Source organism: Punica granatum, chromosome 7 (assembly GCF_007655135.1).
Source record: "Punica granatum isolate Tunisia-2019 chromosome 7, ASM765513v2, whole genome shotgun sequence".
Lineage (NCBI taxonomy): Eukaryota > Viridiplantae > Streptophyta > Magnoliopsida > Myrtales > Lythraceae > Punica > Punica granatum.
Window position 1 is genome coordinate 18,208,252 of NC_045133.1, and position 11,902 is coordinate 18,220,153.

General features: G+C 40.9%; 2 protein-coding genes across 2 annotated transcripts; both read right to left on the minus strand.

Annotated features, from left to right (window-relative positions):
• Nucleotides 1-3,919: 3,919 nt before the first annotated feature.
• Nucleotides 3,920-5,243, minus strand: LOC116214746 (endochitinase EP3-like). Its single transcript, XM_031550186.1, has 2 exons — nt 4,793-5,243; nt 3,920-4,540 (listed from the first exon to the last, which is right to left on the minus strand). Exons 1-2 carry the CDS (start codon nt 5,193-5,195, stop codon nt 4,134-4,136), a joined length of 810 nt encoding a protein of 269 aa, XP_031406046.1. The 5' UTR covers nt 5,196-5,243; the 3' UTR covers nt 3,920-4,133.
• Nucleotides 5,244-8,207: 2,964 nt separating this feature from the next.
• Nucleotides 8,208-9,581, minus strand: LOC116214454 (endochitinase EP3-like). The gene is made up of 2 exons (XM_031549857.1): nt 8,972-9,581; nt 8,208-8,803 (listed from the first exon to the last, which is right to left on the minus strand). The coding sequence occupies exons 1-2, from the start codon at nt 9,579-9,581 to the stop codon at nt 8,397-8,399; spliced, it is 1,017 nt and encodes a 338-aa protein (XP_031405717.1). The 3' UTR covers nt 8,208-8,396.
• Between the last annotated feature and the right edge of the window lie 2,321 nt (nt 9,582-11,902).

Here is an 11,902-nt window from a genome sequence, read left to right on the forward strand (position 1 = left end):
GAAACAATTTTCGGATGATGATTGTATCATTTTACTGTTATATGTGGATGATATGTTGCTTGTCGGTCATGATATGAGCAAGATTGCAGAGTTGAAGAAAGAGCTCAGCAAGTCCTTTGCCATGAAGGATTTGGGATCGGCGAAGCAGATTCTTGGGATACATATTTCTCGTGACAGATCGAGTGGAAAACTTTGGCTTTCTCAAGAGAAGTACATCGAGAAAATTTTGGATCGGTTCAACATGGGTAATGCTAAACCAGTTTTCATCACCACTTACTTCTCATTTCAAACTTAGCTTGAAACAATGTCCTACAAGTGAGAAGGAGAAAGAAGAGATGAAGAAAGTCCCTTACTCATCAGCTGTAGGGAGTTTGATGTATGCCATGGTTTGTACAAGACCATATATCGCTCATTCTGTTGGTGTGGTTAGTCGTTTTCTCTCCAATCCGGGGAAAGAGCATTGGAATGCAGTTAAGTGGATCCTGAGGTATCTCAGAGGAACATCCAAGATGTGTTTACACTTTGGCACTGGTAGACCAGAGTTAGTGGGCTACACGGATGCGGATATGGCAGGAGATATCGATTCCCGGAAATCCACTTCAGGATACTTGATGACTTTTGCTGGGGGAGCTATCTCATGGTAATTAAGGTTTCAAAAGTGCATCGCTTTGTCTACAACGGAAGCTGAACACATTGCGGTGACCGAAGGTTGCAAGGAGATGTTGTGGTTGCAAAATTTTTTGCAGGAGTTGAGCTTGAAGCAAGAAAGGTATGTTCTACATTGTGATAGTCAAAGCGCCATTTATCTTTGCAAGAATCCCACTTTCCATTTGAGATCAAAGCATATCGATATCAAGTTTCATTGGATTAGAGATGTGTAGGAGTTCAAGCTGGTGAAGCTAGACAAAGTGCACACTGATGAGAATGGAGCTGATATGATGACAAAACCTCTTGCTAGGGAGAAACTTCATGTTTGCCGAAGTATAGCCGGTATGCTCGAAGCCTCCAAATAATTGGGAGGGGGAGTTTGTTGGGTATCCCTCCAATTTGGAGGAAGTTGGGCTCAAATCATGTTGGGCTTTTATCGGGCTTTAACAGGCCCAATGACCCACTTTTGTTAGGATTAATTATCAGCTAAATTAGCTGGGTAAGAGGCGGCAGAATTGAGATAGCAGAACAGTACAGAGAAGCAATAGAATACAGAGAACAGAGAGCTGTTTTTCTGTGCGACCAGAGCTAGATCAACCCTCGATCGGGACGTCAAACGAACTCCGATCGGGACGAAATTTTGGCAGCAGCTTCACGACACGTGGGGTTAAGTTCTGAACGGTCAGAATTCCTATTAGAGCTTTGTAGGTGCTGTTTCAGCTGACTTTGTGAACCACCCGGTGTGGGTGACGAATTTGGTGTTTGGGTGATCCAAGAGAGTGTTTCTCTTGAGTTTGGTGATCCAAGGGTTTACCCTTGATGAAAGACATTGTATAACCTTCATTTATAGTGGATCGTTGATTCGGAATTAGTCCCGTGGTTTTTCCCCACATCGGGGTTTTCCACGTAAAATTCTTGGTGTTCTTTTCTTTACTGCTTGTTGGTTGATTTGATTAGTTCCTATCTCGATTACACTAGTAGGGGAGGAAGATTAATCGCTGCGTTGTTGTTTGGTTGAGCACATCCCTTCCCAACACTTGGCTGGCCATTTTTTTTTATTGGAAACAAGGGAGAGGTTTGTGAAAAATTAATTAGCCCAAAGTCGGCGTATGATGGCATGTATAATATCTCCTAGCTACAGAGTTTGAGCAGTTAGAAATTGACTTAAGAAAATGCACGCCCAAGAAGAGCGAGATAACCCTTTTCGCAAGCCAATTAGCACATCGATTACCAGTGAGTGCTGCATTTGCCACACAAAAACGCACAGAAGGCGTATACTGACCAAAGTGCTTTGCCTGCCTACCCACCCATTACCAGTGAGTGCTGCATTTGCCACACAAAAACGCACAGAAGGCGTATACTGACCAAAGTGCTTTCCCCCCACCATTGAAGTTAGCATTGGTGGCAATCCTCCTTGTGGATTGATCACGAAACAAGTGTTGATCATCACATACAGTAAAACATTTAAGCCATTCTTATAGTTACAGGTTAGAGCAAAAATCAGCCGGAATCAAACTCTGCTTTTCAAGGAAAGACTCTGCTGGGCAAAAGCCAACAAGACGCGTTCGTCCATTATGGAACTGTGCCCCTCTGCGATTTTTGATTTTTTTTTTCTTTTTAATGGAACCGTGAGTATTCTGAGAATACTCATTCATGTGCCAACTTTATTCTATTCTTGCTTCCGATCTATTTTGAACTCCTATATTACAGTTAAAGTTCGCTCGCATAAAATTTATTTTATTAATTGCACCGCTCATCGTGTTTGATTAGTGATGATTTTTAAAATATTGTAATTTGAGCGGACTAATTCAAAGTCAATATTGATTGAACTTTTTTCTTTTTAAACAAGAAAAGACTAATGAACTTGATAAGATATAGAAGAAAAAATGAAGAGAGTTTGAAGTCAGACACTCTTGGGATGAGAATTGGATTTGAAAACTCATGATTTTGAGTGATCTCAATTTTATATAGCTTCTTCGAGGGTAGATTAGACTGGCTTGAATAAACTTGGTTGAGAAAAATTTTCCTTTTTCCTTTTTATTTTTTTTCCCGTGGATAGGAAAAAAGGAGCAAGTCCGAGAAAACTTAATCAGTACATGGACAAGTATGATGGCCCGGTGATATCTTCTAGCAATAGAGAGCATAATTGGTTAGAAATCGAATCAAGAAAATGCACATCCAAAGAGAATGAGATGACTCTTTTTACAAGCCAATTAACGCATCAATTACCAGTCAGCATGTCCCCCACACACCACCCAAAAGCACACAAAGCACAGAACACTAGTATGTCCTATTAATTTGGGAATTGATAACGAAGAACATCACATACAGTGAGCAATTTTAGCTATTTCCCCCCGGGAGGGGGGTCGTTGTGAATGAAGCTCAGTTTCTCAATCAAAGACTCTGGTGGGCGAAGCTATCATGTGTGCAGTATAGGTAAAGTTCGTCGACTAACCGTGCAGTGCGTCAGCTTACACCACATCTTATGGTTAGGAAAAGATCATCTTTAGTCCATCAAATCATAAAGTATCTATAGATAGCCATAAAGTGTTAGTCCAAGCTACAAACCGCCTTCCTTTTTAGGCAGGTGGACATAAAAGGTCATTGATTTATCGTATCGCATTCTCGATTTGGATTCCTGCTAGATCATCTATTGTTCACGTAATTTACTGGAATTATCCTCGTCGGGTTCCTGTTATGGTCAAATCAACATATGAGATCAAGTACTTATTGAAAAAACATATGAGATATCGAGTTTATTGCAAAGAAAATGGGCGACCATTGAAACATAGATTGAAGCAAGAAGCTGCTCTTTGCATTATACCGGCTCCTATTATGTCTGCAATTAACGTCCATCGGCGTACGCGAGGCTGTGACAAGTGCGGCATAGAGGGATTCATGCCTGATATCTTTCTATAGATAATGATGGTATCTGCTCACTATGGCCATGTTCTGTTCGGTGGAATAAATATCTAACAGAATTATCTTTCAGACAATTAGCCGAATTATGGCACAAGTAGGCTTTTGCTCTTGAGATGGGACTAGGCAGAGAATCAAGTCCTGATGATCAATTTGTGCCATAGCCCTTGCAGGCATCCATCGGTTTTAATTTAACAAAAGTCCTCTGCCGGGTTTCCAGCTGAATCTCGGTCCAAACATCATTAGACTAATAATCTGACATTAGATGATAATCACGTGTATAAAAATGTCGCCTTGATAATGCAGATATAAGTTGACACACATGTTGCAATACTATCTAGGCATGATAATATCGGGACAACTGACTGTGGGTCAGTCTATAGAAAATTTCTACTGAATGAGCATTGAAAAGTTAATGTTGGCTAAAGGCCGATGAAGCAAATATATCTATTACAAAGCGAGTCTGATAGAAGCTCTTATCACAGCTTCCTGCAGCCGATAAATTCATTATTCATTATTTCTAAAGCAAAAGCTAAGATCAGAGATTTTAGATAATAAAAAGAAGCTTAGCAAGTGAGATTGTCCCCAGGATCAACACCAAGCTGTTGACAGTACTGAGTGTAATACCCGACCCGGCTTTGAACCGTTGCCTGGTTCTTACCATCGCACTCGAGGTCCCCGTTTATTGCCCTAATCGTGGGTCCAAACCCCTGATCCATCACTGAGTGGACGTGCTCCATCCAGTACCACAGGGCCGTCCTAAATGATATCACCGGGTCATTTGCCACGGTCTCTGGTGCGTTGAGCCCGTCGAACCCGATGCTCTCCCCGGCAGGCCCATAGTTGAAGTTCCAGGACAATTGGATGGGCCCCCGTCCATAGTAGCCCTTGTTGGGGTTGCAGGGGTACTGCGTGACAGTCTCGTCGCAGTAGTCATTGGACGCACCGTTTATCTCCTCGATGTGGCAGAAATCTACAAAATCGAAAAAATTTCTAGCTTTCAGCATTCCCTATTAAACTTATTAGGTATATATATATATATATAAAGTTTTATGGTGCAGTCACTTTTCGGTACAATTACTTTTCTCGACCATTGGAATGCAATCATCGATGGAAAAAATAAAATCCAGAAAGTGGTTGCATGAACTGCTGCATTATTTCAGTGAGTGAACGGGCTGCTAAAGAGTTTAATAATGTCTGTGAGGCACAGATCGAGAGCACTTACGTCCAGTCTCGTGCGTGACATGAGCGAAGAATGCAGCAATCTCACGCTTCGAATTATCCACTGACCCGGTCCTGCCGAACTGAGGGTAACTCTCCAAGGCGTCCAGAAACGCCTGCCTCGAGTAGAAGCCCTTCCCGACACAGCTGTCGGCTGCCTGTGCGATTATCCCATTGAAGAACTCATCGGTGACGATATCGGGAACCGACACAGTGTTAGGCGCGGGAGCAGCATAGCATGGCCCGGACTTGCACCCGGTGCCACAGTAGTCATTACCGGTGCCACAGTATCCCCACTGGCTGCAGCACTGTTCTGAGGAGCAGCCGCAGTTCTGGGCTGCCGCCCTACTGGGCAGTGCTGTGGCTAGGAACCCGATGAGGGCAATCATTAGGAGGATGTTTCTCATGTTAAGGGGATTGATCCAATGATGTTTGGTTTGGTTATGGGAATGTCAAAATGGGAAGGTTTGGTACTTATAGCGGTCGGAGTCAACGGTTTGCTGACTGCTGCGGTCGTTAGATAGAGAAGTCAAGCCAATCGGACGCGCTCGTTCATTATGGAAATGTGCTCCTCTTTGATCTTTGACATTTTCTTTTATTTTCAATGGGGCCATGATTCTCGACATACTCGTTCAATTATCGGCTTGATTCTATTCTCGCTTCCGATGGGAGTTCCCATCATTTCTATGGTTATGTCTTATATGGTGAGGTCCTCTCTATGTATCGGAGTCCTTTGCTTCATTTAATCAATGCCACTCAGTTTACATTATTTCGCTATGCTCTTCAATTATCTTGTCATAGGTCTTTCGCAACGAGATCTATCGATATAGTAACAATATTTAATTATGAAGATTAGCTGGATAGTTAACTCTCTTATATTTTTTGAACTCCTATGTTACAGTTAAAGTCTACCTGTATTAAATGTATTTTATTAATTGCATCGCACGTCGTGTTTGATTAGTCTTGAATTTTAGAAATTATTAATTTGAACAAGGACCAATTCCAAGTCAATATCTTACGACTCCTTCTTTAACAATAAAAGACCAATGACCTTGATAAGATATAGAAGGAAAAATAATGAGGATTTCGGACATTCTGCCAATGAGAATTGAATAAAATCTTTTCATTTTGAGTGATTTCAATTTTATGGTGCTTCTTTCGAGGCCAAATTAGATTGGCTAGAATAAACTTGGCTGGCCATTTTTTTTTATTGGAAACAAGGCAGAGGTCTGTGAAAAATTAATTAGTATAAAGTCGGCGTATGGTGGCCTGTATAATATCTCCTAGCTACAGAGCTTGAGCGGTTAGAAATTAAATTAAAGAGCGAGATAACCCATTCCACAAGCCAAGTAGCACATCGATTACCAGTGAGTGTCGCAAGTATCACACAAAAACGCACAAAAGGCGTTCGTTCATTATGGAACTGTGCCCCTCTACGATCTTTGAATTGTTTTTTCTTTTTAATGAAATCATGATTATTCTCAAAATACTCGTTCATGTGTCAGCTTTATTCTATTCTTGTTTTCGATCTATTTTGAACTCCTATATTAAAGTTAAAGTCCACCCACATAAAATTTATTTTATTAATTGCACCGCTCATCGTGTTTGATTAGTCTTGATTTTTAGAAGATTCTAATTATAACGGACTAATTCGAAGTCAATATTGACCAACTTTTTTTTTTAAAACAACAAAAGACCAATGACCTTGATAAGATATCAAAGAAAAAATGAAAAATGAATTTGAAAACTCATGATTTTGAGTGATATCAATTTTATTGCTTTTCTTCATGGGTAGATTAGATTGGCTTGAATAAACATGGTTGAGCAATTTTTTTTTAAAATTTTAATTTTTTCCCCTTGGATAGGAAAAAAGGAGGAAGTCCAAGAAAACTCAATCAGTACATGGACAAGTATGATGGTTGGAGGACTGCTGGGCCCAGGACTGGATACATACGAGGTGGAAGACGGAGAAGCAAAGTGCAGAGCATGATCAGGTGGGATCAAATATTCTAATGTGCTCAAGGCAAATGAGGCACGACAGGGCGTTGGAGGAAGAGGAGTTAAGGAAGGACTGGATCTTCGAAAGGTCCGCTGTCGGGCCCAGGACTGGATGCAGAAGAGGTGGAAGACGGAGAAGCAGAGTGCAGAGCATGACCGGGTGGGGGATTAGATATTCTAATGCGCTCAAGGCAAATGGGGCACAACAGGGCGTCGAAGGAGGAGGAGTTAAGGAAGGACTGGATCTTCGAAAGGTCTGCGGAGGCGGTCGATTGGTCGGTGAAGTCGAAGTACGGCCTGAAGATGGAGGCAAAGAGGTCCACATGAAGTACGGCAAAGAGGCCTGAAGATTGGCCGGTGAAGTCGAAGTATGGCCTGAAGTACGGCATCAAGGAAGGAAACGACGCCGTTTTTTGCAATTTAGGGGGTGGTTAACGGAGTTAGGTCCAGCTCATTCGCCACGTGAGATTTCTGTCACGGTTGGCACGCTCAAGAAGACGGCAAGACTAAAACATATGACGGAATGGTGATTGAGGGACTAAAACCGAGGCAAAAATTTTTGAGGGACCAAACCCTTAGCCCTGGTATTTTTCAGGGACCAAAACCGTACCTAACTCGTTAAAAAAGATCATCTTTAGTCCATCAAATCAGAAAGTATCTATAGATAGCCGTAAAGTGTTAGTCTAAGCTATAAACCGCCTCCTTTTTAGGTAGGTGGACATAAAGGTCGTTGATTTATCGTGTCACATTCTCGATTTGGATTCCCGCTAGATCATCTACTGTTCATGTAATTTACTGGAATTATCCTCGTCTGGTTCCTGTTCTGGCAAATCAACATATGAGATTAAGTACTTATCGAAAAAACATATGAGATATCGAGCTTCCTGCAAAGAAAATGGACGACCATTGAAACATAGATTGAAGCAAGAAGCTGCTCTTTACATTATACCGGTTCCTATTATGTCTGCAATTAATGACCATCGGCGTATGCGAGGCTGTGACAAGTGCGGCATAGAGGGATTCATGTCTAATATCTTTCTATAGATAATGATGGTGTCTGCTCAATATGGCCATGTTCTGTTCGGTGGAATAAATATATAACACAATATCTTTCAGAGAATTGGCCGAATTACGGCACAAGTAGGCTTTTGCTCTTGAGATGGGACTAAGCAGAGAATCGAGTCCTGATGATCAATTTGTGCCATAGCCCTTGCAGGCATCCATCTGTTTTAATTTAACAAAAGTCCTCTGCCGGGTTTCCAGCTGAATCTCGGTCCAAACATCATTAGACTAATAATCTGACATTAGATGATAATCACGTGTATACAAATGTCGCCTTGATAAAGCAGATATAAGTTGACACGCATGTTGCAATACTATCTAGGCACAATAATATCGGGACAACTGACTGTGGGTCAGTCTATAGAAAATTTCTACTGAATGAGCATTGAAAAATTATTGTTGGCTAAAGGCCGATGAAGCAAAATATAATTATTACAAATCGAGTCTGATAGAAGGTCTTATCACAGCTTCCAGCAGCCGATTAATTCATTATTCATTATTTCTAAAGCAAAAGCAAAGATCAGAGATTTTAGATAATAAAAAGAAGCTTAGCAAGTGAGATTGTCCCCAGGATCAACACCAAGTTGTTGACAGTACTGAGTGTAATACCCGACCCGGCGTTGAACAGTTTCCGGGTTCTTACCATCGCACTCAAGGGCCCCGTTTATTGCCCTAATCGTGGCTCCAAACCCTCGGCCTAATACAGAGTGGACGTGCTCCATCCAGTACCACAATGCCGTCCTAAAGGATATCACAGGGTCATCCGCGACCTTCTCCGGGGCATTGAGCCCGTCAAACCCGATGCTCTCCCCAGCAGGCCCGTAGTTGAAGTTCCAGGACAATTGGATGGGTCCCCGTCCATAGTAGCCCTTGCTGGGGTTGCAGGGGTACTGTGTGTTATTCTCGTCGCAGTAGTCCTTGGACGGACCGTCTATCTCCTCGATGTAACAGAAATCTGAATAAACAAAACATTCTAGCTTTTAGTGTTCGATGTTAATCTTTCGATCGAATGCCATATATCACTCGGCCAGGCCAATGAACTGCACGCATAGTTTCATCAGTAAGTGAACAGGTAGTTGGAGTGTTTAATTGTGTGCACGAAATAGAGATCGAGAATGCTTACGTCCAGTCTCATGTGTGACCTGACCGAAGAAAGCAGCGATCTCACGCTTGGAATCATCCACTGACCCCGTCCTGCCGAACTGAGGGTAACTCTCCAGAGCATCCAGAAACGCCTGCCTCGAGTAGAAGCTCTTCCCGACACAGCTGTCAGCTGCCTGTGCGATTATCCCATTGAAGAACTCATCGGTGACTATATCGGGAACCGACACAGTGTTAGTCGCAGGAGCAGCATAGCACGGCCCGGACTTGCATCCCGTGCCACAGTAGTCATTCCCGGTGCCACAGTATCCCCACTGGCTGCAGCACTGGTCTGAGGCGCAGCCACAGTTCTGGGCTGCCGCCCTACTGGACAGTGCTCCGGCTAGGAACCCGACCAGGGCAATCGTTAGGAGGATGTTTCTCATGTTAAGGGGATAGATCCAATGATGTTTGGTTTGGTTATGGGAATGTCGAAATGGGAAGGTTTGGTACTTATAATGGTCGGAGTCAACGGTTTGCTGACTGCTGCGGTCGTTAGATGGAGAAGTCAAACCAATAGGACGCGCTCGTTCATTATGGAAATGTGCTCCTCTCTGATCTTTGACATTTTCTTTTATTTTCAACGGGGCCATGATTCTCGTCAGACTCGTTCAAATATCGGCTTGATTCTATTCTCACTTCCGATGGGAGTTCCATCATTTCTAGGGTTTAGTCCTCTCTATGTATCGGCGTCCCTTGCTTTATTTAATCAATGCCACTCAGCTTACATTATTTGGCTCTGCTCATCAATTATCTTACTATAGGTCTTTCACAACGAGATACAATAACAATATTTAATTATGAAGATTAGCTGAGTAGTTGACTCTCTTATGTATTTTGAATTCCTATGTTACGGTTAAAGTCTGTCTGTATTAAATGTATTTTTTTAATTGCATCGCACTTCGTGTTTGATTAGTCTTGAATTTTAGAAATTTTTAGTTTGAACAAGGACCAATTCCAAATCAATATCTGACGACTTCTTCTTTAACAATAAAAGACCAATGACCTTGATATGATATGGAAGGAAAAATAATGAGGATTTCGGACATTCTATCAATGAGAATTGAATCAAAACTTTTCATTTTGAGTGATTTCAATTTTATGGTGCTCGTTTCAAGGCCAAATTAGATAGGCTAGAATAAACTTGGCTGACCTTTTTATTTTTTTATTTTTTTATTGGAAACATGGCAGAGGTCTGTGAAAAATTAATTAGTATAAAGTCGGCGTATCGTGGCCTATATAATATGTCCTAGCTACAGAGCTTGAGCGGTTAGAAATTAAATTAAGAAAATGCACACCCAAAAAGAGCGAGATAACCCTTTCCGCAAGCCAAGTAGCACATCGATTACCAGTGAGTGTCGCAAGTATCACACAAAAACGCACAAAAGCGTATACTGACTAAAAGTGCTTTGCATCCACAAACCCACCACCCCCCTTAAAATCGAAGTGGATTGTTTTGAAATTAAAATATGAGTTAGCATTGGTGGCAATCCTCCTTGTGGATTGATAACGAAATAAGTGTTGACCATCACATACAGTCAAACATTTAAGCCATTTCTTTAGTTACAGGGTGCACAAAAATCAGCTGGAATCAAACTCTGTTTTTCAAGGAAAGACTCTGCTGACGCGTTCGTCCATTATGGAACTGTGCCCCTCTGCGATCTTTGATTTTTTTTTTTTTTTTAATGAAACCATGAGTATTATCAGAATACTCGTTCAAGTGTCAACTTTAATCTATTCTTGCATGCGATCTATTTTGAACTCCTATATTACAATTAAAGTCTATGCACATAAAATTTATGAGATTAATTGCACCTCTCATCGTGTTTGATTAGTCTTGATTTTTAGAAGATTCTAATTTGAACGGACTAATTCGAAGTCAATATTGATGAACTTTTTTTTAAAAAAAAAACAACAGAAGACTAATGACCTTGATAAGATATCGAAAAAAAAAAATGAAGGGGGAATTGAATTTGAAACCTCATGATTTTGAGTGATATCAATTTGATTGCATTTCTTCGAGGGTAGATTAGATTGGCTTGAATAAACTTGGTTGAGCAATTTTTCTTTTTTTTAATTTAATTTAATTTATTTTTTTCCCCTTTGGATAGGATAAAAGGAGGAAGTCCGTGAAAACTTAATCAGTACATGGACAAGTATGGTGGCTAAAGGTCGATGAAGGCCGATGAAGCATTGAAAAATTGTTGTTGGCTAAAGGCCGATGAAGCAAATATATCTATTACAAATCGACTTATCACAGCTTCCAGCAGCCGATAAATTCATTATTCATTATTTCTAAAGCAAAAGCTCAGATCAGAGATTTAGATAATAAAAAGAAGCTTAGCAAGTGAGATTCTCCCCAGGATCACTATAGGTAAAACTCTCATAGCATAGATTTTTTATATTCACAAGGACTCGAATCCGATACATTACTTAAGCGAAACAAACGTCAAATTTCTTGAACCAATCCATATTGGTTCGCTTCAGTTACATTTTGGACTCCTATATTTTTTTTGGTATGGATCCTGGTATTTAGAAGCTCAATTGAGCTCAAGCTAATCCAATTGAGTCGAGCCAGCCCACTAAGAGGTAAATCTCTCATAGCGTGAGTTTTTTTTTTTTAAATTTACAAGGATTCGAATCCGAAACATTAGTTAAGCGGAATAAGCGTCGAACCGCTTGAACCAATCCATGTTGATTTTTAGACTCCTATATTACAACTAAAGTTGATCCATATAAAACGCATTTATTAATTGCACCGACCTCGAGTTTGATTGGTTTTGACATTTAGAAGATTCTAATTTACAAGGACTAATTCAAAGTCAGTATCCTCTGTTATCATATACCGACGACTTTTTCTTTAACAACAAGAGACCAGCGATCTTGATAAGATATAGAAGGAAAAATAAGGAGG

Excerpts from the sequence above, each read along its gene's own strand:
- LOC116214746 (XM_031550186.1), bottom strand. The coding sequence starts at position 5,195 with ATGAGAAACATCCTCCTAATGATTGCCCTCATCGGGTTCCTAGCCACA. Across the intron at positions 4,541-4,792 it reads TGTCACGCACGAGACTGGAC|ATTTCTGCCACATCGAGGAG; the intron begins GTAAGTGCTCTC and ends TCGATTTTGTAG.
- LOC116214454 (XM_031549857.1), bottom strand. The coding sequence starts at position 9,581 with ATGGCCCCGTTGAAAATAAAAGAAAATGTCAAAGATCAGAGAGGAGCA. Across the intron at positions 8,804-8,971 it reads GGTCACACATGAGACTGGAC|ATTTCTGTTACATCGAGGAG; the intron begins GTAAGCATTCTC and ends TTGTTTATTCAG.